Genomic DNA, 26,978 nt, shown 5'->3' with positions numbered 1-26,978 from the left:
GATTCTCATCTCACATTCCCTCTGAAACCACCCACTCTTAGCCCATTTCTGAACCAGTGTTCTGTAAAGTTCCATCCTTGCCTCTCTCCTCTTCACCTTCCCTTCCAGGCCTATGGATATAGATGTTCCATAAGAGGACAATTTTTCCTTTGTATGTTTACCAATCTTGTCTTCCTTGTCCTCTTTTCCCTTCATTATAAGTATCATCAAGGCCTGGCATCCAGTTTATGTTCCTCAGTGTCATGTGAGTGATGCACAGTTCCCCATGGCTCCCAGATCCAACTCTTCACTGTTTTTAAATTTTCATTTAGTGTTTTTAAAGCAGAGAATGCTCTTGTTTGAAAACAGCAGGTTATTTTTGTCCCATATCTGGTCTTGATGGAGACAATGATACGAGATTGTCTGGTTAACATTTGTTGAGCCAGTGCCAGAAATCACAGGGCTAAGGCACCAGTATTCCCAGGAGTACTCACAGCTGGGGGACAGATTGGGGATTGGGGAGCCCAAGTTGGAACCATAGGCTAGGATTCTGCAGGCTTGAGCCTGTCTCAGGCTTCAGTGTGGCCCTTTGTAAAAGGATAGGGTAGAATCAGACTTCTACAAGCCCTGGTAGGACCAGCCTCAGAGTCTATAGTGGAAGGGGCTTGCAGGATGGGGGGTTGGGAAGGAGGAGAAGGGAGGAGGGACTTGAACTAGGCTCTGCTGGAAAAGGTAGCACAGGTCTAGTAGATTAGAGTCCAGTCCCTCACCCTGAGCTGAATTTATGCTAATGAGAGAGGCAGTCCTGCTACTCTAGACTGGGGAGGAGCCAAGCACCTTGGAGGAGGGCCCCAGGGAGCTGTAGCTACTTCTGTCTGCAGAGTGGAGATGTGACCCAGCCTTGGCAGAGAGAGGGACTTCGGGGCCAGACTCTGTGCTCAGGCTCTGGGGTCTCCACACGCCCCTATGGGAGCCCTGTCGCCTGTGCTCTACTTGCTACTCATTTGCATCTGGCTGCCCCAGGGTGAGCAGGCTGTGAAGTCCTGGCGGGGCCAGCGTCAGGGTGAGAGGGGTGTGAACTGGGGAGGCTGGAGGTTCACCTGGGGGAACAGCTTGAAGAGATGGAGGAAAAAAAGAAGCTCTGAGGAAGGGCAGAGCTTCCTGAGGAGAGGTGAGACCAAAGAGGTCCTAAGCTAACTGGGTAGGGAACTCAAGGTAGAGAAGTAGAGAGAGCTGCAACCCCTAAAAAGTGGGAGTGGAGAAGAGGGAGACCCTTGTCTCAAAAGGGCCTCTAAGGAGCTGGAGCAAGAGCATGAGAAGTCTGCAGGGAAGGAAAAGGAGGGATGGTGGCATGATATGGAAGAAGCTTCATAGCAGGTAAGAGAAAGTGGGAGAACACACAGAAGGTAGAGGTTAATTCCTGCCCTCCCCCCCCCCCAGCTACAGCACCCACACTGTGGGCCAGCGCAGAGCTGGAGCCCCAGCTGACCCAAGAAACCAGGTGAGTAGATATATACTGGCAGTCCCAACTATTTTGATTCCTGGCACAAGGGATCCCTGAGGCTTAACTTGTTGAGAAGGGCGGGGGATTGGGCCTGGGGAGGAAGGGAGGCTTAGCAATTCCCAGACCCCCACCCCTGCAAGGCTTGTTTCTCATCTAGTCACAGCTACCAGGAGACCCTGGCAATAGAGGATGCCACATCGGTCATGAGAAGCCAGGTAAGAGAGGTCAGGGGAAGGTGATGTCATGGGGGGTGAGATGTGTGGACATGCAAAGGCTATGTAAAAATTGTTGGGGAGAACCTAGGAATCAAGACTCCAGGTAGGTTAAGAATAGGGAAAACTGGCAAAGGATAATGTTTACCCAGGGGCCAGAAGTTGGGGAGTTGAGTATTAGGAGATGAGGTAAAGAAACTTCATCTGTTAACAAGGGGCAGGGAGGGGGGGCTGGGATCTCGGGATCAAGGTTTCTGAATGCTTCCTGTGTCTCAAGCCCTTTGTTGGAGTCTGGGAGTTTATTTAGCCTGGGCGCACAGGGATGCCAATGAGGAAGAAGGACATGGAGACGAACATTACAGTGTCATGTGCAGCTTATTGATTATACGAATAAGAGCATACTCTCCGTGGAGGACAGAGACTCTTCTCATAACATCTAGCATGGTGCCCGGCGTGTGGTACTGATGAGGAGGCCGGGGCTCTGGGGAGGAGCCTATTGTGCCAGGGTTTCAGTTCTAGGTGACATTAGATTCCTTAGGCTGGAATCCTAAGAAGGCAAGTGTCCCAGTCTTATAGAATGTAGTCGCTGAATACCCATGATGTTCAATATGGCCCTTCCAGAGGCTGTGTGTCTGGTGAGGCAGAGGGCCCCTCTTGCCCGTCTCCTCCTCAGACGGCTGGTCTCAGGGAGAGTCCCGATTTGGAGCCTACTCCACAGGGTGGTGACCCTGGCATATGGAGGAGAATGTGTTCAAGTTGTAGACATGACCAGTTTGCTGCAAGTGCTACTTTGGAGTTTCCCCTCCAGATCTGAGCCTAGGACCAACTTGACAATCCTGGTGACCAGGAAAGGTGGCATAGCTTCAGGCCCTCTGCAGGTGATGAAGGAAAGAGCTGTGACCTCTAAGAAAGCCAAATAGAGTCCCAGCCTAGGGTTAGCCCTGATTACTTTCCTCCCCCACTCCGGTCTCTGAAAGGAAGCTGAAGGCCCGGACTCTGTGGTCATGGCTTCCTGGGAAAGGCGGCTCCATCGGGCAAAATGTGCACCATCTTGTAAGTGGCACCCTCCGTTTGACCTGCTGGCTGTGCATGGGATGTCCTGGTCTACAGAGAGGCCTCTGAGGACAGGCAGAGGCTTCCCTCCGGCCTGCTTCAACTTCCTCTGTTCTGTCTCTTTCCCTTCCACTGGCCTGGTGTCCAGTTCCACTCTGCTCTCTCTTTCCTGCCTGAGGAGAGTTTTTCTCCTTAAGAAAACTCTCTAGGAGGCTCCCCCTTGTTCTGTTTGACTTTACTGAGACTGTGCTTTGTTTAGTGATTGTTCCTCACACATATATCCTGCTTTTGTGGCCTCTTCTTACTTCCTGTGACAGTGCCTGTTTCTTGTGGTCCCTTCCCTTACCTGTACCATGTCTTCTGCCTCTCTCATCCTGTCCTGTATTTGCAACTTCTTTCCTTATCACACTTTGTCTTTTCTTTGTCCATGGTAACTATTCTCATTTCTGTGCTCTGTGTGAGGCCTTACCCATATCTGTCTCTATTTCCATTTTCACCTCTCCTCTGACTTGATGGAGTCAGAGTGCCTGAGGACTTCAGGGCAGTCCCTTGCTCACTCCACCTGCCCTACGGTCTCAGTTCTGCTGTCTTGTCCTAGCCCAGAACTCTGCTTAGAGATCTGAAGGCCCAGACAGAGTGATTTGGGGGTCACTTGAGGTATACTGAAGACAGAGACTCCGAGACCCCACCCTGTCTGCCTGCCATCCAGGGAGGGGGCAGTGGCATGGACCCTTATACCACAGTTCCATTCTGGCTAGTTGCTAAGGAATCTGGTGCTGCTATGGTAGGGGGCTTGGCTCCACTCATCCTCAGAGGGCTGGCCACGGTGCATGTCATGAGGTTTACATCTGGGTTTTGCAACTCTCATCCTGCTGAGAAAATGCTGCCACCTCTCCCTTATAGACTTGTTCTCCTGCTTCAATGGGGGCGAATGTATACACCCTGCCTTCTGTGACTGCAGACGCTTCAATGCCTCTGGACCACGCTGCCAAATGGGTGGGTCTGGGCTCCACCCACACTGGGGAAGGCCCACGGGATTCAGGGAAAGCTGTGGGGTGCTGGGCTGAGGGAATGACAGGGCATAGGGGTCCTGCCAGAGCTGGAACCTGCTGGCCTCTGCCTGGTGCCCACCACCACCATGCAGATAGTCTCTCCTTCCCCCACCTCAGTGTACAACGCCGGGCCTGAGAGGGACAGCATCTGCCGCTCATGGGGGCAGCATCATGTGGAGACCTTTGATGGCCTCTACTACTACCTCTCTGGGAAGGGCAGCTACACGCTGGTGGGGCGCCACGAAGCTGAGAGTCAGAGCTTCTCTGTCCAGGTGAGGTCTCCCCTGACCTGTCTGTCCACAAAGTCTCCTCTAGACCCTAGAGGTAGGGTGGCCTGGGCTCTGCCTATCCACAGAGTCTCTACTCAACCCTGGATACTGGCCTTCGAGAGGCCTCTACCTTTCTGTCCCCAACTCCCTTAACACCTCCTCAAAGGAACCATGGGTGCCACTGCTTTTGTTCTCACATCCACTTCTGGTTATTTGGCTACTCATCCACTCAGTCAGGCATATGTCAGCTATTTTTGTTCATTCTGTACACTTTTTCTGGGCACAAACTGGTGAGAGGTCTTGGACATAACCCAGATGTGTTTTAATGGAGAAATCAGACAGCAATTGAAATGAATCAGTTCCTAAGTATTCCTGGGTGCTATCGGAGAGAGATGCTAAATGAAAAAGGAGCACGCCATGCAAACCTGCTGTTATTTATTGGCCAAGGATGGCGATGGGGAAGACTTCTTGTAGGAGTGACATGTATGTTGAGATCAGAGGAAAGAATTGGAAGTGAACCAAGTGAACAGAAGCAGGGATGGGGCAATCCTGAGAATGCTCTATGCAAAGGAATACTGGATTCTTAAGATAAGAAGGAACAAGCCTTAGGTTACAAGGCTTATGCTAGAGCTCATTTTAGAGCTGCCTCCTCCAAGGAGTGTGCCTGGATATCCTCACTACTCACACTGGCTGAGGAAGTCCTCTGGAGGTAAGCATGACTCCACCATTACAGTTCCAATATTTTTGCCCTGAGATTATGTGATACTCTTTTTCAGCTAAAGTACCTTCTGCCTGCTTAACCACCTAACAGTAATCTGGTAAATTAGACTGGTTCCTGGGAAGGTTTCCAGACATGGCAAAGAGACATTTGCATACCTTTTCCCTAAACTGGGAATTCTGCTCTATAGAAATATACTATATATATATGTCTCTAACAAGCAGCATAGAAGGGACCTGTGTGCAGGGGGAGAGGAGTCTTTGCCTGCCAGGGAGAGAGAGGAGTAGAGTGCCTGGCATGAATGTGTATGTTTGTGTTCCATAAGAGAGTGGAATGGTAAGTGCCTTCACTGTGATGAGATAACCTAGGGAGGATAAATTAGACCAGTCCAGAAGCATGAAGGTGGTACTAGTCTCTGGGATCCAAGTCATGCTGGTCTGAAACCTGACTGTGCAGGTTGTAAGTACATGGAACCTTCATCTCTTCTGAGCATCGGTTATCTATTATCAAATTACATAGACCATCATAGCTTGAACCCCCTATCATGCCAAAGAAAGGTGCTCAGCAAGCCTGGGTCAAGCCATCATCCTGTATGACTGGAAGCTCATCAACCAGTAGAGGCTCCTGTGACAGGAGCTGCAAGCTGCCCTCTGAACCCCCAATCAGGTGCATAATGACCCACAGTGCGGCTCTGCCCCCTACGCCTGCTCAAGGTCTGTCAGCCTCTTCCTGGCGGGTGAGCAGGAGATTCGTCTGGCCAAGGAGGTCACTCATGGAGGCATGAGGTAACTGTGACCTTTCTGCCCTCAACTGTCCTCTTCCTTGACCCTGCGCAGGGGACATTTGCCTTGTCAAGCCTAAGAGACAGACAGCATTTGTCACTACTAGGAATGAAACACTGTCAGCCTCTTAGTGGGGCTGGAAGAAAGATGAATTCTTGATTTTCTAGAACCCTCAGACCCTCTGTGAGTTTCTAAAGAGGAGGATTACAGGAGAATAGAACTTTGTAGAGGGTAGAGCATTTATCACTATATATCCGTTTTGCTGTTGTTTTGTTTTGTTTTCTCTTTATATTTGATAGAAATCTTCCCAAAGGATGCAGAGTCCTCTGAGCAGACACTGCATACATTTCCTTCATCCTTTCCCATGGGCGCATGCTCATTTGCATGTCATTTAACTTTCTGTGCTGTCTGGGGCTGGCTTCTGGGGACCACCTGAGAGGCACATGTCCAGTGGCCCCAATTGTGGTCCTGTTGAAATGTTCCTTGAATCTCTTTTTTGGCTTCCTTTCCCTCCCTGGCTGTCCACAGCCACTTCAGGTTACTGCCAGAGAGGTTCTTCCTGTTGTCATTGAGCAGCCAGCTTTTTGGAACTCAGAGTAAGGCAGAAGCCCAAGGATTTCCCTCCTACAAAAAAAGGGCTGGTATCCAGATCTTCTAGATGTTTAGACATTACTCCCCACCCCCCACTTTCCTGATTGTCAGCTAGACAAAAGTTGCCAAATTCCAGATTGGCCAGGAGATGATGTAACTAGCAAGACAGAGACTGTGGTCAGGAGTGCTGGGGCAGGAATGTCTTTTCTTGAGCTCCATTTCCCCTCTCTTGGCTTCTGGTCCCACTCTGTTCTTGCTTCCAAATAGCAAAATAGTTTAGAAATCCTCTTACATCCCCTCTCCTGTCCTGTAGAAAAGAGCTGTAATATCTAAGGCACGCTAAGATTTCCCTCAATGGAGGGAAGGTGGAGCCCTCAGATCACTGGGGAAGGGATGGCTGGTCCTTTGATGAAGGAATAGTGCTATGGAGGTAATGTGGAAATCCTGGAGCTCTTGGTTGTGCTCTGTAGAGTCCAACTGCCACATGTGATGGGAGGTGTGCATCTGCAGCAGCTGGCTGGCTATGTCATTGTGCGACATCAGTCAGCCTTCACACTTGCTTGGGATGGTGCCTCAGCTGTCTACATCAAGATGAGCCCAGAGTTCCTGGGCTGGACCCATGGGTTGTGTGGAAACAACAATGCTGACCCACAAGATGACCTGGTAACCAGCTATGGTAAGGTTCAGGGAAGGTGCCTCAGAGAGGTTCTGCTGCAGGGAGGGGGTGGTGAGAGAACCAGGTCAGGTTGGGAGGGGTTGGAGACCACTAGAGTCAGAACTCAGGGATCACAGGTCACATATGTAAAACCCCACATGGCTTAGTGGGCTCTTCCTTTACAATGTATGGCCTTAGATACAGTCTCAAATATTCCAGCCCTTAGTTCCTTCTTCCATAAAATAGGCATGATCATTCCAATGAGGGTTGTGTACATGTCTAATGAGCACCTCGCCAGGTGGGATGGACTCTACAAAGTGGCAGGAGAAGGAAAAGAAGAGCAGAGGCTCTAGGTAGAACCAAATGTCCCAATGTAGGAGTGGTAGAAAATAAAAGTGAAGGGCTCCAGGTTGGGTCATGGCAACTCTGATCACAAGAAAGGAAGTAACGCTTTTTGAACACCCCTGGGCTGCTGAACACATACTCCATCCACTCAAGTATATGTGCAGTGATTATTACCAGTGGATTATTTCACCTTCTCCACATGAGGAGAAACTGAGGTTCAAGGAAGTATAGGAGCTTGGTCAGATTTACACATCAGTCCTCTTGCCTCCTCTGAGTTTTTTTCTATTTGGGAGCTCATGAGTCTGGATTTTTCCAAACTGTTTACCTGTCCCTTGGCACCTGCCCTCATGCTGTTTTTTCCCCACAGGGAAACTGACAGATGATGTGACTGAGTTTGTGCACAGCTGGCAGGAACAGTCTCCCAACCACCCTCCAGGATCCATAACTTCATCTCTGCCTCGCCCGCCATGCCTGCAGCAGAGCCTGGGAACCATGCAGGTCTAAGCCTGGAAAGGATCCTCCCTTTCCACCCCAGTTCCTTGCTGTCCTATTTTAGAAAAGTTCTTGGATTTAGAGTACTCATAGCCTCCTTCCTCTTTTCTTCCCTTTCCTCCTTTTCTAGTCCAGTTTTGTGTTTCCTGTGGGGCTGGTATGTTCAGAGGGCTACGCATGCACCTTCGAATGCTTAGCCCCGGTTCCTGGCTTTTGCCACAAACAGGGTGTGTATGAGCGGTGTGAGGTACTGCTGAGGCCACCCTTTGATGCTTGCCATGCCTACGTCAGCCCTCTGCCATTCACAGCCAGCTGTACCAGTGATCTATGCCAGTAAGTGGTGGGCCAGGAGTTGGGTGGCATGGGTTTGGGGGAAACCTTCTTAGTACTGGGGTGAGGGCTTTGCACATGGGCCATTGAACCTAAGAATCCCAGGCACTGACAGAGTTGCTTCCCAAAGTTCTGGAATCTTTTTTTTTAAATTCGTATTTGGTTTTTATTAACTCAATAATAAACAGAAGTAATTGATCATTTTAATGTCATAAAGACAGAATTCTCACAGAATTCTTGGATCAGAGCTTAAGAAATACATTTTATACTATTTGAAGGAAAAATTAGACCACAAAAGAGTGGTCTAATTTGAATACTTTTAAGTATTTAAAATATCATACAACTTTATATGGAAAGATAGCTTGGACCTAAGTTTTTCCTCTTACATATCATAAGTTTTATGTGATTTGTAGTAAACCATAAACAAGTTGTGCAAATTTTCAAGATTTTTACCCTTAACTTGTACTTTATAATTCTTCACTTTCTAAATTCATTGACCTGTCTGAGTGGAACAGAGCTTTCATATTCAACTGAGGCTCAGAAACAGGCTTGACTCCCTCAGGCTCACATAGCAAGACAGAAGGCATGCTGCAATTGGACTTATTCTTCCTGCTTTACATCTGGGGATGGTTGTCCTAGATGCCTGCCCAGCTCCCATTGCCAGTTGAGATGGCCTGAATCCCTGGTAGTCTGGATAGCAGACAGATTGGACCTTGTTCTTTAAACAGATCAGGAAGTGATGAAGCCACCTGGTGCCGAGCACTGACAGAGTACGCTCGGGCATGCGCACAGGCTGGGCGGCCCCTGCAGGGCTGGAGGGCCCAGCTCCCACAATGCAGTAGGTGCAGCCTGGTGGTGGGCAAGGAGGGTATCAGATGAGTTCTGATGGGGGCTGGGGGTGATTGTCCTCAGTCCCTAGCTCAGTGTCCTACCCCACTCAGAACCACAGTTGTCAGAGCTTTAAGCCTAAGGTCCTATCTACATGGGACAGAAGGAAAAACTGCGGCTCAGAGGAGGAGAGGCTAGTTAGATAGAGTTAGATAAAGGTGGGTTTTAAGCCTCCCAGGCCTTCACCAGTTTGCTAGATACCCAATACTCTCACTGGGTCTAGGGGATCAGGAAAACCAAAGACTTGTGACTGGGAGGGGGTAGGGCATAGAGGAACTCACATAACAAAGGGTCGCTCTTTCTAAGCTGTGTACTGCAAAGAGAAAGTCTTTACCTACAACGAGTGCATCGCCTGCTGCCCCGCCTCCTGCCAGTCCCGGGTGTCCTGCGTGGACAGCGAGATCGCCTGTGTGGATGGCTGCTATTGTCCCAATGGTAGGCAGGGGTACCCATGGGAATCCGGAAATCTCATCCTGGCCTGGCACAAATGTCCATGATTGAGGGGTTTGAAGAATGATTGTAGATTGAAGAAAGGAATGAACACCTAATGTGGAAATAAGTGAATGAATGAAGATGAGAATGGAGGTAGAACTGTGGTCTCTTGAAAGTTTGATTCATCAGGGTATTTGAGTTTGTTGGGACTGAGTTGTTGTTGTTGTTTTTTTTTTTTTTTTAACAAAGAAAGCCTCTTGTTCCCATTTCCTAGAGCTCATTTCAATAAATATTGTTTTGTATGATGAGAGGCACACAGGTACCTTTGTGTTCCTCTCCCAAGGGACTTGAGCTTTTAAAGGTGTATAGTGGAGGACAAGTCATTCATTCATTCTTTCATTCATGAATGCAAACACACATCTTTGCTTAACTTTATTCATATATAATTACTTTGTCCTGGTTTTAGGTTTTTTTTTTTTTTTTTGGTGGCATATAAATTTGAAGCCTATCTGTGAAGTACAACTCACTTGGCTAGGTGGAAGGTTAAGACAAAAAAAAAAATGATCAAGCTGCAGGTTTTAACTTTAGAGATCAGAATCAGGGATCAGATGTATATCTGATCCCAACTTGAAGTCACATGTGGTGAGACCATGGTGCTCAAGGGCTCAGACAAGAAGAGATATTGGAATTAATGGGGTGAGAGGTCAGGGCAGCTTCCTGCTGGAGATAGTATCTAGCCCTCACTGGCTTTTGAGAGGTGTGGAGAAGAAATGAGGTAGTATGCAAATTGGGAGTGGTCCCTGAAGCAAAGGTCTGCCTAAAGGGGTTCCTATTTGGGGAACAGTTTGAGGGTAGGAAGCAGAGGCCAAAGAACATGTACAAGGAAAGCTACAAATTGCTTGCAAAATGAGTTAAGTGGGCCTTTGCGGTCATTCTAGGGCTGATCTTTGAAGATGGGAGCTGCATGGCACCAGCTGAGTGTCCCTGTGAGTTCCATGGCACTCTGTACCCACCTGGCTCTGTGGTGAAGGAAGACTGCAATGCCTGGTCTGTGTCTTCAGTGCTTGGGGAACTCTGTCAGGGCTGCTTATGTGGAATCTGGGAGCCCCATTTATACAGGGGCATAAACTCAGCCTCTTCGAGTCCAAAGGAAACTTATTAGATCCATGGGAGTTGGGAGGGGCGGGGGGGGGGCTATGCACTATCCATCTACTCATAGGTATAGAGATGAGAAGATGGGGGGATGGGGCAGGGCCTCTGTGAGCCCTGTAGCCTCCGGGTCTTGGAAGGGTGACCCTTACTCCTATGGGCTCTGTGTTCTAGCACCTGCACTGCTGGCAAATGGGTGTGCGGCACAGCTGTTTGCCCAGGTACGTCTGATCCTCACTTGGGACTTTGTTCTCATCTGCTAGACTCAGGGTGTTCTAGGCCAGGCCTGCTGGGAACACTCAGCTCCCTTGGATAAGCCTGACTACCCTTTGAGATTCACTTTGCTTAAGGGACCACTTGAGGTCTGACAAGAGAGCTTTTCACAATGTCTGTCCTATATACTTAAGCTCTTCCTGAGCTTAGGGTACTTAAAACCATTCTCTAAGTCCAGGCCCTAAACTTTTCTCAGGAGAGCCCTATGGAGAGCTTTGTCTATTTCAGACAGGTTTCCAGGGAGGCCCAGGTCTCCCCCTTCTTGTAGATTCTAGATAAGAGGGTACTATGTTCTGAGCATGCTTGAGCCTACAGAGTGTGAGTGCGGGAAGCTCCCATGGGTTAGTAGTCTTTCTTTGTCCTTCAGCTGAATGCTCAGTGACTGGTGACATTCACTTCACGACCTTTGATGGGCGTCGGTACACATTTCCTGCCACATGTCAGTACATCCTGGCCAAGAGCCGCTCCTCTGGCACCTTCACGGTGACATTGCAGAATGCCCCATGTGGTCTGGTAAGACTGGGACAACTCTGGTCCCCCCCATCCCTCAGGCCCAAAACCACTTCATTAGAGGAACTAAGATTTAGGTCAGGACTTGGGTCTCTTCCATGGCCTCCATAGCTGCCTTCTGCCCATTATATTTGAGGGCAGAGTTGTTCTCACTGCAGCCCCTCTACTGACTGAGAGATACTTTCATTTCCTGGGCCTTAGTGCTTTAAATAAATCTCTATAGTAGATCTAACTCTATTATTCTTTTCATATTAAAAGATTTCACCTCAAATGCTACCTTTTTATGCCTCTGTTTTCTGATCTACAAAGTACAATGTGGATTAAGCAAATGAGTATGTATGGAGAGATTATAATAGCACCTAAACTCCCCATCAAAGTTAACTGTTGCTATAGTACATAGTAATATTGTAATGTTAAGACTTGTGTTCTTGTGATTTGAAACTATTATTATAAAAATCATTGTCATTCCCTAAGATGGCCTTTGATTTCTCTCTAGACTTTGCTTTCCGCACATACTCTTTAATATTCACCTCTGTTTGCATCACTAACTACAACTATAGTTAGTTAACTATATATGTTACATGAATATGTAATCTCCTTGAGGAGACTATGTCTATCTTGGTCCTCATTTATATACAATATTTGTGTGATTGGGTGACCCAGTGTACTATCCATTTCAAGGATGGAGTACCTTAGGTCCAGAGAATATTAGATGATTCTTGCCTGTCAGTGGAGTACAAGATATGACACATAGGGGGATTTTCATAGAAAGATGAACTTAAAGCTCTGGTTGTAGTCAGATGGTGTATTTTTAAGGTCAGAATGAGCCTTTTGGCTTCCATCTCTGCTCTGTGTCTTTAGACAACTTGAGAGCTGAAAATTGTATTAGTTAGTGTTATCCTCAGTTGGCTGACTTTCTTCTGACCATTTATTTCCCAGAAGAGAGAATTTGGTTAGGTGTTCCTCAATATCCTTTGGGATATCAGAGGAGCCTACCTCTCAAATAAGGCTGGGTCCATACCCCTGAAGGGCCAGCAGGGACAGATAGGTTAATTCTGCCCCATTGGTCCTTTCTCTCCAGAATCAGGATGGAGCCTGTGTCCAGTCAGTGTCAGTCATTCTGCACCAGGATCCTCGGAGGCAGGTGACCCTGACCCAGGCAGGGGACGTCCTTCTTTTTGACCAGTACAAGATCACCCCACCCTACACAGACGGTATGGACAGTTAAGAGACTTGAATTGAGGGCTGGCTATTTATGGCTCTTTCCTCAGGCTCTTCTGGTCAAAGGAACTATTACGTGGTTGGAACTCACATTCCAGTGAGGTGGTGGCTCAGGTTAGGTTACAGGAATGTAGACTCATAAAATGTGTCTTTGTCCCCACTCCAACATGACAGTAGTCTCTATAGTTGTGGTTTGGTGGTTTCTGACATTACCATATACATGAGGCTGGTTTTTTCTATAAATACTATTTATTTGTTATCTTACTGAATTCTGATTTCACAAATGACTTGCAGGTAGGTTATAGAAACATTTAGCAGAAAAGGGAAAATTTTTAACATGTAAAATTCAGCACTGAGGGAAGGTAGGAAGGAAAGAAAGAAGGAAGGAAGAGAGGACGGGAGGGAGACCAAAAAGAATAGCTACTCAGGATTGACAAGAGTAGGATACATTGGGTAAAAAAGGAGGTAAAACTTGTTATAGTTGAATCTAAAATTTAGACTTGTTACATTGAATATACAGTTGTATGATGAACATTGTGAAAAGAATGAGTAGTTTCACAGTTCTCCTTGTGCTGGAAAAAGAAATAGATCATTTCCTTAGGGAGAGGAAAGCAGTAATTGTTAGTACTTGATGGTGAAAAAAATTTTCAGCTCTGGCTGTCCAGTAGGTCCCAATTTCATTATCAAGTAATGTTCTCTCCAGGCTGGGTGTGGAAGGGAGCCAGGGGGAGTGGGGATGGTGGTAGCATCGGATTGTGCTGTACTGGCCGAATTCCTTACATTCCATTTCTCGTTCTGTGCCCAGATGCTTTTGAGATCCAGAAGCTATCCTCTGTGTTCCTGCGAGTGAGGACCAACGTCGGTGTGCGGGTGCTCTATGACCGGGAAGGGTTGAGACTCTACCTGCAGGTAGACCAGCGATGGGTGGAAGACACCGTGGGCCTCTGTGGCACCTTCAATGGCAACACACAGGACGATTTCCTGTACGTCAGAAGAGGGGGGCTGGCACTTTAGGGATATGGATTCAGTGGCCCTGTCTGGAAGTGTCTCTCCTAAGGGCTCGTACTGTGCTTTCTGGCCCAGTATAACCAGCATGTGTCTCCAACCAGGGGCTTGGATGCTTTGGATTGTTCACCCTGTGTGACTCTCAATAGCCTGGGGAAGTGATTTCCCCTGAGCTAAAAGAGTTGAGAGACTCAGGAGGGGACCGGAGTCAGGCCTTTCAGGAAGTGAGACAAATTGTTAATCATGAGGTTGTAGTCAAAACTTCAAGTTCTATTCAGTCAGTGGGCTGTGCAAAAGGATACCCAGAAGGAATCCTTTAGCCAGAGATAATGGTTCAGGTTTGCTCTTAAAAAACAAGGACAAAAAACAAAACAAAAAAAGGACAAGTCAGGCACTGGTGGCTCACACCTGTAATCCTATCTATTCAAGAGGCGGAGATCTGAGGATCTTGGTTTGAAGGCAGAAAAGTCCATGAGACTCTTATCGCCAATTAACCACTAAAACTCCAGACGTGGAGCTGTGGCTTGTCTGTTAGAGCACCAGTCTTGAGCACAAAAGCTCAGGGACAGTGCCCAGGCCTGAGTTCAAGTCCCAGACCTAGTGCATATGTACACATTCTCCTCCTCTCTCACGCGAGAAAGAAAAGCCTCAAAACTCTTTGATGAACATTTACAAACATACATTCTGTTTTCTTTTCTATTGTCCTTTACTTTTTTTTCTTGCCTGTTGGGCTGATGTCAGGACAACTGACCAGAATGATGGAAGTAGACCTTAGTTTAATGCATGGGCTACTTCATCTCTTAAGCATGAGTTCTAGGGAGAGTATTGCTATATGCGACATGAGTGTCTTCACTGCCCTAGAACAGTAGTGCAGGCCTAGTGGGTGCCAGGTGGAACCTGGCTCACAGGCAGACAACAGGCTCTTCCACCAGGGTTTGGTGACTCTTTGTCCTTTTGCTGACCTTGTGTCACCATTTCTTACCAAGAGAGCCAGAGGAAGGGGAGGGGGACATTGTCTCAGCCCAGAGAGATTTGGTGTTCCTTAAGATGCCCCCATTTCTCTTCTGACATGAAGTGCTGGGCTGAAAGTGTACAGTTCTAAACCATTTTGAGCTCTGGGATATTGTCAAATGAGATGTGCCTATGCACACATTTATAATTATATGTGTTTGAATGTGGTTGTATAGATTTGCATGCCCAGTGTATATTTGTGCCTTGTGTACACAAGTTTGGAGGTGTGTGCAAGTGGTTTATATGGGCCTCTATGCATGACATTTTGAGGTGAGTACATTTGTACCTGGTGTGTGCTCTTGTATATTTCACTTCTGTATGTGTGTGAAAATGCTTGTGGGTGCTTGCCTGGCTATACATGTCCTGGGGTCCACATGGGCAAGTACATGACTATGGTTTTGTCATGGATCTAGATCTCCAGTTGGTGTACCTGAGAACACCCCACAACTCTTTGGCAACTCTTGGAAAACACTGTCTGCCTGTTCCCCATTGGCCCCTGGCTCCCTGCTGGACCCCTGTGATATGCACCTGCAAGCTGGTGAGGCAGGAGAAAGGGGGAGAAGTTGGGGAATGGCTGGACATGGGGCTGCTTTGAGAGAGTTGAGACAAGAACTCAGGAATGGGGATGCTGGACAGATTACCAGGAGAGAAAAGAAAAGAAACTGTGAAAAGGCCACAGGAGAGGGGAGGGCCAAGGAGACCAGAAACCTCATGTTCTACCACTGTCATGCATGTTCACCTTAGCTAGCTCCCATCAAAGGTAGGCCCCAAGTTCTGAGGGGCCCCATCAAGGCACTTTCTGCTTTCCCTCTTCTCTTACTTCCTGCTTCCTATGACTTCCATTCTGCTTCTGCTACACTGGCCTCCTTGATGTCCTACCTACACAACCAGGACTACTCCAGGCTTTTTGCATTTGCTGGGAATTCTCTCAAAGTGATTTTCTCTCAAATAGACATGTGCCTCAGCCCTTGAAAAATTTTGTACTCAAGAATCACCTTCTTATTGAGGTCTTTCTGACCACTATACTTGAATTGCAATGGCTATTTCTGTCCCGATCCCATGCTTCCTGCTCTCCTCTGAGCTTTCTCTTGTTTCTTAGATTCTTCATCTTCTAACTTGCTATAGGAATTGTTTACTGTTTCCTCTGACCAAAATAAAAGCCACAAGAGGGTATGAATCTTTTTGGATATGTTCACTCATGTGTATCCCTCTGCTAGATAGGTTCCTGTCATGAGGTAGAATCCTTACATAAATGCCTGTACACACAACACACACACACACACACACACACACACACACACACACACACACACACACACACGCACACAAATTCCTTACACAATGCCCATGACCAGCCATTTATTTACACCTAGATCAAAGCATACCCACACATTTTCAGCCAGAGTACACTGAGGTACTTGCCTACATGCCTAATGAACACACACACACACACACACACACGCAGGCGCGTGCACACATGCACATGCACAGTTCCTTCAGGAAGGGGAAGAGAAAGAAAGGGGAGAGAAGGAGGGAAGGAAGGAGAGAAGGAGAGCAAAAGGGGAAAAAAGGAGGGAGAGAAGGAAGGTGATCAGGACCGAGAGAAAGAAAAAGGTAGAGGAGACAATGAATCCTGGTATGCCAGGCAAACCACATCCCTGCCACACTGGCACCTATCTTCCCATGCCTAGCCTCTTACGCACTGCAGTCCTGCAGTGTGCTCACAGGGGAGCTGTTTGCGCCCTGCTCTGCCTACCTGAGTCCTGTGCCCTACTTCGAGCAGTGCCGCCGGGATGCCTGTCGCTGTGGGCAGCCCTGCCTATGTGCCACGCTGGCCCACTATGCCCGCCTATGCCAGCGCCATGGGCTCCCAGTGGACTTCCGTGCTCACTTGCCAGCATGTGGTAAGTGCCCCATTTCTGTGCACCAATGGGAGGTGGGCCACGAAGCCTGGCTTCCAGGCCTAGGCATCCATTACTTCCTTGGACTCTTCTGTCTCTCCCACTGTGATCTGCTCTGCACAGCCTGCTTCTCTTGTGCTCTCCATCTCAGCCGTTGACCCCTGACCCAGTCAGCAGTCCAGATCCACCCATTTCTCACCTCCACTGCCACCACCCTTGGCCACAGCCACTTTCTAATGGCTGCAGAATAAGCTAGCTCAAGAGCACTGGCTCTGAGACCCTGGGGTTTGACTTAATAGTCAAGCCACCCCTACTCATTCTACCCCACCCTTACGTTATGCTGTTCCCTATGTCTCTGTCATTTCTGTGCCCTTAGCTCTAGAAAATGCCCAACTCTGTGAGATTCTAGCAAACAAATGAAAAATACAGTGTATTGGGAGTCAAGAGTTCTTGGTTCTGCTTCAGCCTTGCAGGTAAACTGCTGTCCAAGGCCCCAGTAAGTCCCCATCCATCTCTAAGCCAGAGTTTTTTCAGAGGCTACTGGACAGAACCAGTAGTTCTCAATGTTGGCTTCACATTAGAAGTTTTTTTTTTAAAGGTGCACATATCTGGGCCACATCCTGATGGGCACATATCCGGAACAGCACATCCTGCTGTATGGTTCAGACATCAGCATGTTCAGAACAACTAAGCTTGACTGCCTCAGTGTCTGTAGCTCCTGACATAGTGAGAGACCATGGGGACTGGGACAGTGGCCATATGAGCAGAGGGTATCCCTGAGTCTTGAGACAAAACCTGGAGACTTCTAGAGGGAACATCATTGATCTTCACAGTCCTCAAGGTTGCCACAGTGGGAGGGAGGGGTGGAAATATGTGCATATTCATACACCTGTGCATGCATCAACATGACCACGTGTGTCTGGTGATAGGGGCGACCCGCTGTGTTACCACCAAAGAGCAATGTTCTGTAGGGAAAGGAACAGGTCTGTGGTTTTGCAGCCTGAACATCAATAGGTCGTTGGAGCCCATTTGCTAATGTGTCATAGTTTAGTAAGAGGCAGTAGGGCTCTGGAACCAGACCTGGGTTCAATTCTTAACTTTTACTTTGAACTTGAGCAAGGTTCTCAGGTTTTGTTCTTAGGTTTCGTTAGGATGGTAACTCTACCTCACACAATTATGGGGATGAAAAAGATAAAACCCAATCCCTTTTTTCCCCTGTAGCACTGACCTGTGAAGCCACCAAGGAGTACAGCCCCTGTGTGGCCCCATGTGGACAGACCTGCCAGGATCTGGCCAGTCCTGAGCCCTGTGGGGTTGCTGGTGGTGACAACTTCAGCAGGGATGAGTGTGTGGAAGGATGCACCTGCCCACCACACATGTATCTGGACATACAAGCTGACCTTTGTGTACCCAGGTGAGTGATCTAGCTTGACCTCTGTGCCAGGTCTCCAGGGCCCCTGATACTTGAGAATCATGCTGGGCTTCTAGTGGTCCTAGAACTTTGTCCAGGCCTCTCCTCAGCTCTGGCTTGGCAGGTCATGGACCCAGACAAAACAACCAACAGTGCCATGAGGGTCTCTCTCCACTCTCTCCCTTTCTTTCATATGTATTTATTTACATTCTAATGTGTTCTACACATTTCTAGTCCCAAGGATACAGCAACGACCAGAACAATGTCCTGCTCTCTTGGAACTCACAGTTCAGGGTAGAAAGAGACACAAAAAGATTTGGAGATAGGTGCTTACAATAGCTATCATGCCACATAATGCAGAGTAAAGCCAGAGAGTTCTGGGCTGTTACATCTATGAGGTGAGCATGGGAGAAGGCCCTTGGCTAAGGTGACATCTGAGAGAGATCTGAGGTGAAGAACAAGGTTCTAGGCATAGGAGCAGTTTGGAGCCTACATGTACACCAGCCAGTGGACAGAAACAGAAAGGGAGGGTGAGTGGCCTCAAAGATCCTGGAAAACTGGCAAGGCTCTTGGTGCCTTTCTAGGCTTGTTCTTCTTGTAGAAGATGATATAATAATCATTTGATTTCCCAGGGGTCAAAGGGAGGAGAGAGACTCATTAAGAGCAAATAGGAACCACTCAGAGTCCTATCTAAACCATAGAATCCTCCCTCAGGATCCACATTCACTCCTGGAGGTGGGGTGTTGTCAACTAGTGAAGACTTTGTGGACTACCTGGAGGGTAGGGAAAGGGTAGTTGAGAAAGACCAGGGTGGATGAGTTCTGTTATCCCTTGGGGTCCTGGCTTTCTCTACTCTAAGGCCTTATGTGCCCAGAATCAACAGGTGCCATGGGAACTGTAGAATGAAAAACCATGGCTCTTGACCTAAATGAGTCAAAGAATCAGAAGGCAGCCTCAGAATCCCCACCTCCTCTGATAACTGAGGAATCACCAAGGCAGTGTATGTGGAGGGCTAGCCAGATGGTCCCAACCAAGGGTCTGAATATTTAATGACCAATCGGGACAGATGCTATGTGTGAATGACCAGGATGCCATACCAGCATAATGTTTTCTCATTTGAGATGACATGGACTGAGGAAGCAGAAGCCTACTCTTCTCACTTCTCCTATTCGCCATCCAAGAGAAGCCATTTGGGGGATGGAAACCAGTGGGGCTGCCCTTATCTGATCTTGGTAGATGCCCAGCCTAGCCTGATGCCAAGTTGGCTTCCTATTCTGTGAATGTGTATTGCATGTCACAGAAGATGCCGTATGTCCTATTACCTCTAGCTGGCTTAGGTAGGCTCCTTGTCCTTGGCTGTGTCTGCTCCAATCTCTATGTCCTCTCACCTTTCTGGTTTTGTTTTTGTTTTGTAGGAACCAGTGCTCCTGCCACTTCCAAGGAGTGGATTATCCTCCAGGGGACAGTGATATCCCATCCTTGGGCCACTGGTGAGCTGTAGGGTAGCAGCCTGTTCTTCTTTCTTTAGACTGCAGCCAAGTAGACTTTCTGACAATGTGACACTCTCTCTCCTCCTCTCTAGAGGGAGCAGGGAACAGTGTGTGCGTGGGGGTGTCTATCTGAACCCTAGAGAGATGAGTACAGTGACTTGAGTTTGTGGATCTTAGAGAAACCAAGCAAACTAACCTCAGAACTTCTTTCTGCAGCCACTGCAAAGATGGTGTTATGAGCTGTGACAGCAGAGCCCCAGGTGAGAGGGACTGGAAGGTGGGGGCTCTCCTGGAGGCCCTCATGACAGTGGAGTTATGAAGAGGAGAGGGGAAAGTCAGAGTGCTGATTAGAATGGGATGAATCTGCCCCAGATTTTCCTACTCTGGGCCTTCTGCATTTCTGCCTTCTTGGCAAAGCATCCATTTTGGAGTCCACTTAGATCCTTGTAGACATGCCTGGGATATCTGTATACATTTTCTTGACTTTGAGTCTTGGATTTCCTTCATCTGAGCTATCAGAAATACACTGAGCTGGCTCTGCCCTACATAGTGCCAGATGTAAGGGTTACAGAGATGGGGTAGATGGAACATTTCGGGTTCAGTCTACTTGGGGGCAGGGCAGTGGGTACAGCATGCAAGCTGGAGCCCCCAGGAAGGGGTAGAGGAACCCACTAATGATGGAGATTAGTGCAGAAGGGAGGGGAGAATAATTATGGGGCAGGTGGTGAGGGGCAGGACCTCAGAGCTCAGACAGGTTGGGCTCAAATCTTTCTTGACACGAACTGTACAGCTTTGAGTAACTCATTTCTCTTTCTAAGCCTTCATCTCTTGAAGATAACTCAGATTCCTACATCCTACTCATGTTTTGTGTAGATACTCCAAAGCATTTTTCTTTGGATCGTTTCCAGTTTTGGGTTTCTGCTTCTTTGGGACATACTCCTTTCTATTCTTCATCATAGCCTGGATACTAACAGATTCCCCTGTTCCTCCCCCGCCCCATCCCTTGCCAAAAAAAAAAAAAAAAACAACCCCAAACCATTCACACAAAAGGTAGGTATACATGACCGACTTTACTGAAGGCTCATGACATGAGAGTGGGTTTATGTCACAGCAGCAAATTGACTCCCTGATGTTAAAAGTTTTTGTCCACATTGCCAATATGCTTGGCTTCTCTTTCGGGCTCCTCTCCTGGTCCTTCTGGGTCCCTTCCTGTCAGAAGTGACTTCATTCCATCACACAGGAGAAGGGATAATAACACCACACAGGATGGTTAAGTAAGGACTAAGATAATGTATGGGAAGTGAATGGGGTAGCTTGGTTATGGAGGACCGGTTCCTGTGGTAGCAGTTGTCACCTACTGTGACCGTACACATCCAGCCCTCTCTCTGCCATGTATATGTGGGAGCCCATGTGATACCCATTCTCTCCCGTCCTCCTCCAGCTTCAGGTCCTAGGCCTCCTGAGTCCCCACTGAAGTACCAGTCCATTTCAAGCCCAGGGGCTACAGCACCTACTTCTTTCCTTCCAGCTGTGACCTGCCCCGCAGGCCAGGTCTTTGTGAACTGCAGTGACTTGCACACAGACCTGGAGCTGAGCAGGGAGAGGACATGTGAGCAGCAGCTGCTGAACTTGAGCATGCCAGCCCGCAACCCCTGCCTGTCAGGCTGTGCCTGTCCCCAGGGGTAAGGACTCAGGTTACCTTACTCTCATGTGCCTGAAGGCTGGTAGAGCCAGGGACCACAGGGTGGGGGTAAGAACAACCTCACATAGCCTGGCAGGGTGGTACTGGCCCAGGGCAGCCATAATGCCCATGGGAAACCTCAGAAAGAGCTTGAGATGAGTTCTGTCTGGCTCTGCTTCTTGTTGAATGCGTGGCCTTGGATGAGAAAGGTACTTACTTATCTTTTCTTATCTTTTCTTCCCCCCACCCACCATCTGGAAAAAGTAAGTGAGAATGTCCACCTCAACAGGTGGATCAAGCACATTTTCAAAGTGGGAATGTTGAGTTGAGGGCCTAGTATGTTCACTTAAGAGATCTAATGGGTTGAAGACCAGGCAAGAAGAAATTCAAGTTATAGCTCTCAACCTCTTTCTCAGACAATTCTGAGCAGAGCCCTCAAGTGGAGAGCTGATATCCCTTAAATCCTTCCAAAAAGAAAGTCTGGCCCAACACAAATATTCTCTCTCTTGGGCTTCTTGAATGAGTCCCCATTCAGTGAAATAGCAGAGTATGTACTCTTATGTGGGCAGTGTTGTCTCCATTCATTTGAACCCCACATGCCTGCTCCTGGGCCTAGGCCTGACAGTTAAAGATGGTGAACCAGATCACTGCTAGTGTCTGGTACTGTTATTGGGTAGTAGGAGACAAGGAAACTATTCATTGTGTATCCGCTTGGTGCTCCTAATTCTCCTAATGACCCAGGGAAAGGGTGTCATCGTTATCCATGTTTTGTTGTTGTTGTTGGTGGTGGTGGTGGTCGTGGGACTTGAACTCTGGGCCTGGGCAATTGTCCTTGAGCTCTTCAGCTCAAGGCTACCACCCTACTCCTTGAGCCACAGTTCCACTTCCCTTTATCCATGTTTTATTCATGAAAAAGCAGAGACTCACAAAGATGAACAGGCTTCAGGTGAAGCATAGTGTATTGAACACACCCCACCCCACCCCGCCCCTGGGATTCCTTCCACAATCACAATTAAATGTTGTGGAACGGAATGAAAGAGAACAAAGAGAAAGGAGTAAAGATGAAGGTACCAGGATGATGGCATCTCAAGATAGGTTAATGGAGGAAGCTGTGTAGAGACAGATTTTGCAGAGTCTACAGGTGTTAAAGGAAAAATAATTCACATTGTTTGGAAAGCTTCTGCAGCAGCAATCACAGCATCACTACTTGGCCTTGTGGGAGGAAACAGGAGGATGAGCTGCAAGTCTCTGTAAGGAGCATTTTAACTTTGAGTGTTCTCCCACATCCACTGGGAACATGCCTGATGTACCTAAGAAACTTCAGTGCATTTCCTGAGATGATTTTTCTTAACTCCTGCCTGGTAGTGAGTCAGATTTCAAGGAAACAAGGCTAGAAGATGGGAACATTGTAGCTTTGGGGCATGTAAGCTGACAGTTACACACACACACACACACACACACACACACACACACACACACACACGCCTTCACAATCTATTCACTAGTTAATAGCCAGTGCCTAAAGAGACACAGACATGGACTTAACCAGGCAGGCCGTGGCTGGTAGAACTGAATCTTACCACCTCAATGTTTGGCAGACTTCTGAACTGGCCCTGGCCTGTCTCTTGGGTTCCCATTTGGCAAGGTCCCTCTGAGCTTCTTTGGGTGGCAACAGAATGGGCTAGCAGATACAGAGTCAGTTTTTTCTGGTGTAAATTCTGAGAACCACTCCATGGTAGTAGATACACAGTTCTACAAGGCAGTGGGTACATATAGATACAAAATTCCCTGTGTATGGCAGATGGAGGAAGGATGTGCTTCTGATAATTTGCTTCTTATCTTCCTACAGCCTGCTTAGACATGGGGACACGTGCTTTCCACCAGCAGAATGCCCTTGTACTTGGAAGGGGAAGGAGTATTTCCCTGGGGACCAGGTGATGTCACCCTGCCATAGTTGGTAAGAGAGGCCCCTGACCAAAGGTTTGCTTTTTTTTTTTTAATGTCTTGGAGGAGTCTGGTACATATCAAAATTTAAACATATAAAATATTTCTTGTGTGCCAGTACTAGAGCTTGAACTCAGGGCCTGGCTGCTCTGCTTTTGCTTTTTTACTCAAAAAAAAAAAAAAGAAAAAAAAAAGAAAAGCCTCACAGACATACAGACATTCCTGCTGGCTTCTAGCTGTGATTCTCAGATCTCAGCCTCCTGAGTGAGTCTATGGATTTTCAAGTTTCATCTCCATTATTTATTAGATATATGTCTTTAACTCTGAGTCCAGTGTCTCGGGATCAAAGTCTTGCCCTCCAGGCTTCTGTTGGAGGTTGAGGATATTTGCTGACTTTCTTGCCCAGGGCCACAAGGGGTACATTCAAGGCTCTGTCAAGAGCCTTCAAGAATAGAGTAGGGCATGCTTTATGAGCCCTGGTGTGTGTGTGTTTTAGTGTGTGCCAGCGGGGCTCGTTCCTGTGTACCCTACACCCCTGTGCCTCAACCTGCACTGCCTATGGTGACCGGCATTACCGAACATTTGATGGGCTTCCATTTGACTTCGTGGGGGCTTGCAAAGTACACCTGGTCAAGGTGAGTTCCTGGGTGTGTCTGTCCAACTGACTCCATAGGGCTCCATAGATGCCAGGCCCAGGGACCAGTCAGGAAATATTAGTGTTCTGCATTCTGATCTAATACATAATTGGTGGGCCAGAGTATGTGGCTGCCAAGGGCTGGGGGTGTTCAGTAGCAAACCAAAGCTGGTGAGTACATTGCTGTGTCCTGACTCATCATTAGCTATAACCTTGTGCGTTGGTCCCACTTGTTTTTCTGTCTTTAAGAAAAAGAGCTAATGCCTAATAGCTAATGCTATTATTACAGTATATTCCTGGTAGTCTACTGAGCCATTTTTGTAGATTCTTTCACTCAGTTCTCATGGCAACCTAAAAGTATGGGTTTGTTGGCTGTAGGTTATGATGTGGTAAATTGGGCTTGAGGACATTAGGGAACTTGCTGAGTCACAGAACTGGTCAGCAGCAGAACTGGATTAGATTTGAACCAAGAAATATGTCCCGAGTCATGACTCAGACAGACGTGGACGCTGAAGTTGTTTTCAACCTATTTTATGTTCACTGTGTGATATAGGAAATTTCAGTTTTCTGAAGCTAGTTCATTGTGGTGGTGGTGGGAGATGTATTGCATTGTTTAGCATGTAAAGTGATCTAATGAATAAATGAATGAATTGATATGACAGGGATGGTTGTGCTTGAAGGGTGTAGGGAAGGGATATGTTTCCAAACTCCTTCATTGAAGGGCAGCTTGCCAGCATTGAATTTCATGTTAAACGTTATAACTTTTTGTACAGCAATTTTACTTCTAAGAATCAAAAGATACAGCCACACAAGCATTTGCTGAAAGGTTTAAACACTTGAAACAACCTAAATGCCGAGCAATGAATAATAAAATAGAGTACATTCTTTCTGTAGATTGTATTACTCAGGTTTAAAAGAATAAACATATACTGACAATATGTGATCATGCCCAAGGTACACATTTAAGTAGAAATACACTCAGCACTATGCACTCAGCAATATCACCCTGGTTTTGTTGAATTCTCTTTTCTTCTCAGAGCACATCCAATTTCAGCTTCTCTGTGATTGTAGAAAATGTGAACTGCTACAGCTCTGGCATCATCTGCAGGAAGTTTATTTCCATCAATGTTGGGAACTCACTCATCATCTTTGACGATGATTCTGGGAATCCTGTAAGGCCTGGGGCTGGTACACATTGTGTTGCAGTTTGTGGGCTAAGGGGAATAGGTGGGGGACTAGGATGGTGAGGCCAAGGCCTGGAGGGTCATCAAGGCAGAAGCTGAGGCTAAGTTCTTTGTCCAAAGTGAGAAAGAGGCCAGTGTCCGCATATGAAGGAAACAAGTCTTGGTGAGATCTAGGACTGGGCAGTGATCTGTAGCCAAACATAGCTGACCTGGATATTAGAAAACACTCTTTCCTGAGAACTGACCATCTCTGTCCCTTTAGAGTCCTGAGAGTTTCCTGGATGAGAAGCAGGAGGTCCATACCTGGCGAGCAGGGTTCTTCACGCTGGTGCATTTCCCACGGGAGCACATCACCCTCCTGTGGGACCAGAGAACCACAGTGCACATCCAAGCTGGGCCTCAGTGGCAGGTAGTCACGTGAGCAGGACATTTCTGCTTCTGCTTTTGCCTACGACAGAGCCTACCTACTAGGTATCCTTGACTGACTGACCTGTTTCTTCCTGAGAAGCCAAGAGAGAGCATGCCTCTGCCCTACCTGCCCCCACCCCTTCTGTGTCCCTTCCCCTCTAATACTGTCCCAGTTGTTGCTTCTGGATCAATAGAAGACTGTGAGTCTCACAGGGACCCTTTTGCCCATGGCTCACCTCTGGTATGCCTGCAGCTGGACGTGCTGTCTTCTCTCCTTTCAGGGCCATTTGGCAGGCCTGTGTGGGAACTTTGACTTAAAAACCATCAATGAGATGCGCACCCCAGAGAACCTAGAGTTAACAAACCCCCAGGAGTTTGGCAGCAGTTGGGCGGCAGTTGAGGTAAATTTCCCCATTTCCCCGGCCGATCAGGGCCCCTCATTCAGGTGGGTTCTCGCCATGCTGGATCCAGGGTGAGGTCAAGGAAGAGGCACATTGTGTGTGTGTGTGTGTGTGTGTGTGTGTGTGTGTGTGTGTGTGTGCGTGCGCGTGTGTGCTCCTCCTGGGAATTGCTCTCAGCCTTTGGTTAACTTTCCCTGATCTAGGAATTCATGTCATCCTATCATCCTGTCTCACATGGCCAGCTTGCCCACCTGCCCTTGGCTAAGTCCCTGGGGAACTTAGCAGTTTGGAGCAGGTGAAGTCTCTTTCCTAGGACAGATGGCCACTTAGTGGGGAAGGCAACGCACATTGAAGCGTGATGGGCACATTGAAGCGTGATGGTCTTATCGTCTCAGTTGCCTCTCAGTGCCCTGCACTAGCTCTGGCACAGAGGAGTGATGTGGGCGGAGTCCTCAGGGAGGAGGTGGGACTGGTGGTTCACAGATAACCATATTTGGATAGAGGACTTTGAGAGGGATGACAACATTAGTAGAGGCAAAAGTGGAGTTGGGGGAACCCTGAGGTTTGGGGATGTCATACTAAGGCTGTGAAGCTGTGAACACTGAATCGAGAGCAGGAGCCTTTGATTTCCTACCTTGAATCGTTTACTGACTTGCTGGATGAACCTAAGTAAGTCCCATCTTCTGTGTGGTTGTCTGTGAAGTGAGGGATCTATGCTAGGACAGGGATGGTGAATGGATTTCGCCTTGTGTGAAACTCTAATTAGTTAAATGAGGCTGCCGGGGGAGTGACGCTGAGGAATGACTTGAATCAGGTTCACTTGCGAGAATTGTGATCAATTATTATGCCTGCCTTAGGGTACAGCAGTGGAGATAGTAGATGGGAGTGTTTCATATTTGCCTTTTCTGGATTGAGTGATCTCAATTCTCCATTAGGGATGTAGGTGGAGAAGAGCTTGAATGATGAGGTAGGAAGAGTTTTGGGGCATGGCCTGAAACTTAATGTAATCCTGAGGTAGGGTATAATTTGTTTCTATGTCTTAGAAAAATGTACCCTAACCTTTGTTTGTTGTTTTGCCTCCTCCTCACGTCTCTGTGTTTCTCATTACTTATTCCCGTAGGCATGCTCTAAGGGGCTCCACTGAAAGTGCGGGCCTGAGGCAGCACATAGGGAAAATCTGTATTTGCCACCAATTGCCATGAACCTTGTTAAACCTAGCAGCACCAAACTCCATGCCGTCTTACCTCAGTTCTAGGGCTAGGAATCAGGGACTATGGCTTGGGTTTTTGCATAGTGTCTAATGCTGCTTCTCACTCACTAGTGTGATTGTGGGCTATGTTCCACTCTTGGCAACTTCCAGGAAGGAGAGGTTCAGCATTGAAGGCAGCTGTTGCCCAGAGACCACCTTAGCTCCAGAAGGGTTCCCAATATGACTGTTTACTGTTTCACAAGC

General features: G+C 47.7%; 1 protein-coding gene across 1 annotated transcript in view; it reads left to right on the top strand.

Moving 5' to 3' along the window:
- Positions 1–945: 945 nt before the first annotated feature.
- Otog (otogelin) overlaps positions 946–26,978 on the top strand; it is a 57,429-nt gene continuing 31,396 nt past the window's right edge. The window contains exons 1-28 of the mRNA XM_090348946.1: positions 946–1,042; positions 1,420–1,480; positions 1,641–1,698; positions 2,673–2,748; positions 3,652–3,744; positions 3,918–4,072; positions 5,454–5,572; positions 6,631–6,836; positions 7,528–7,658; positions 7,879–7,985; positions 8,711–8,820; positions 9,177–9,305; positions 10,241–10,349; positions 10,626–10,672; positions 11,092–11,237; positions 12,316–12,448; positions 13,261–13,438; positions 14,885–15,009; positions 16,163–16,375; positions 17,594–17,786; positions 19,199–19,273; positions 19,490–19,533; positions 20,802–20,955; positions 22,804–22,911; positions 23,395–23,533; positions 24,570–24,704; positions 24,979–25,125; positions 25,406–25,525. Of these exons, the coding sequence (XP_090205072.1) occupies positions 946–1,042; positions 1,420–1,480; positions 1,641–1,698; positions 2,673–2,748; positions 3,652–3,744; positions 3,918–4,072; positions 5,454–5,572; positions 6,631–6,836; positions 7,528–7,658; positions 7,879–7,985; positions 8,711–8,820; positions 9,177–9,305; positions 10,241–10,349; positions 10,626–10,672; positions 11,092–11,237; positions 12,316–12,448; positions 13,261–13,438; positions 14,885–15,009; positions 16,163–16,375; positions 17,594–17,786; positions 19,199–19,273; positions 19,490–19,533; positions 20,802–20,955; positions 22,804–22,911; positions 23,395–23,533; positions 24,570–24,704; positions 24,979–25,125; positions 25,406–25,525 (3,408 nt within the window). The remainder of the gene's footprint in view (positions 1,043–1,419; positions 1,481–1,640; positions 1,699–2,672; positions 2,749–3,651; positions 3,745–3,917; positions 4,073–5,453; positions 5,573–6,630; positions 6,837–7,527; positions 7,659–7,878; positions 7,986–8,710; positions 8,821–9,176; positions 9,306–10,240; positions 10,350–10,625; positions 10,673–11,091; positions 11,238–12,315; positions 12,449–13,260; positions 13,439–14,884; positions 15,010–16,162; positions 16,376–17,593; positions 17,787–19,198; positions 19,274–19,489; positions 19,534–20,801; positions 20,956–22,803; positions 22,912–23,394; positions 23,534–24,569; positions 24,705–24,978; positions 25,126–25,405; positions 25,526–26,978) is intronic.

Source organism: Megascapheus bottae, chromosome 16 (genome assembly GCF_031878675.1).
Source record: "Megascapheus bottae isolate mThoBot1 chromosome 16, mThoBot2.hap1, whole genome shotgun sequence".
Taxonomy (NCBI): domain Eukaryota; kingdom Metazoa; phylum Chordata; class Mammalia; order Rodentia; family Geomyidae; genus Megascapheus; species Megascapheus bottae.
The sequence above is the reverse complement of the archived record's forward strand: the minus strand, read 5'-3'. Positions and strand labels throughout refer to the sequence as shown.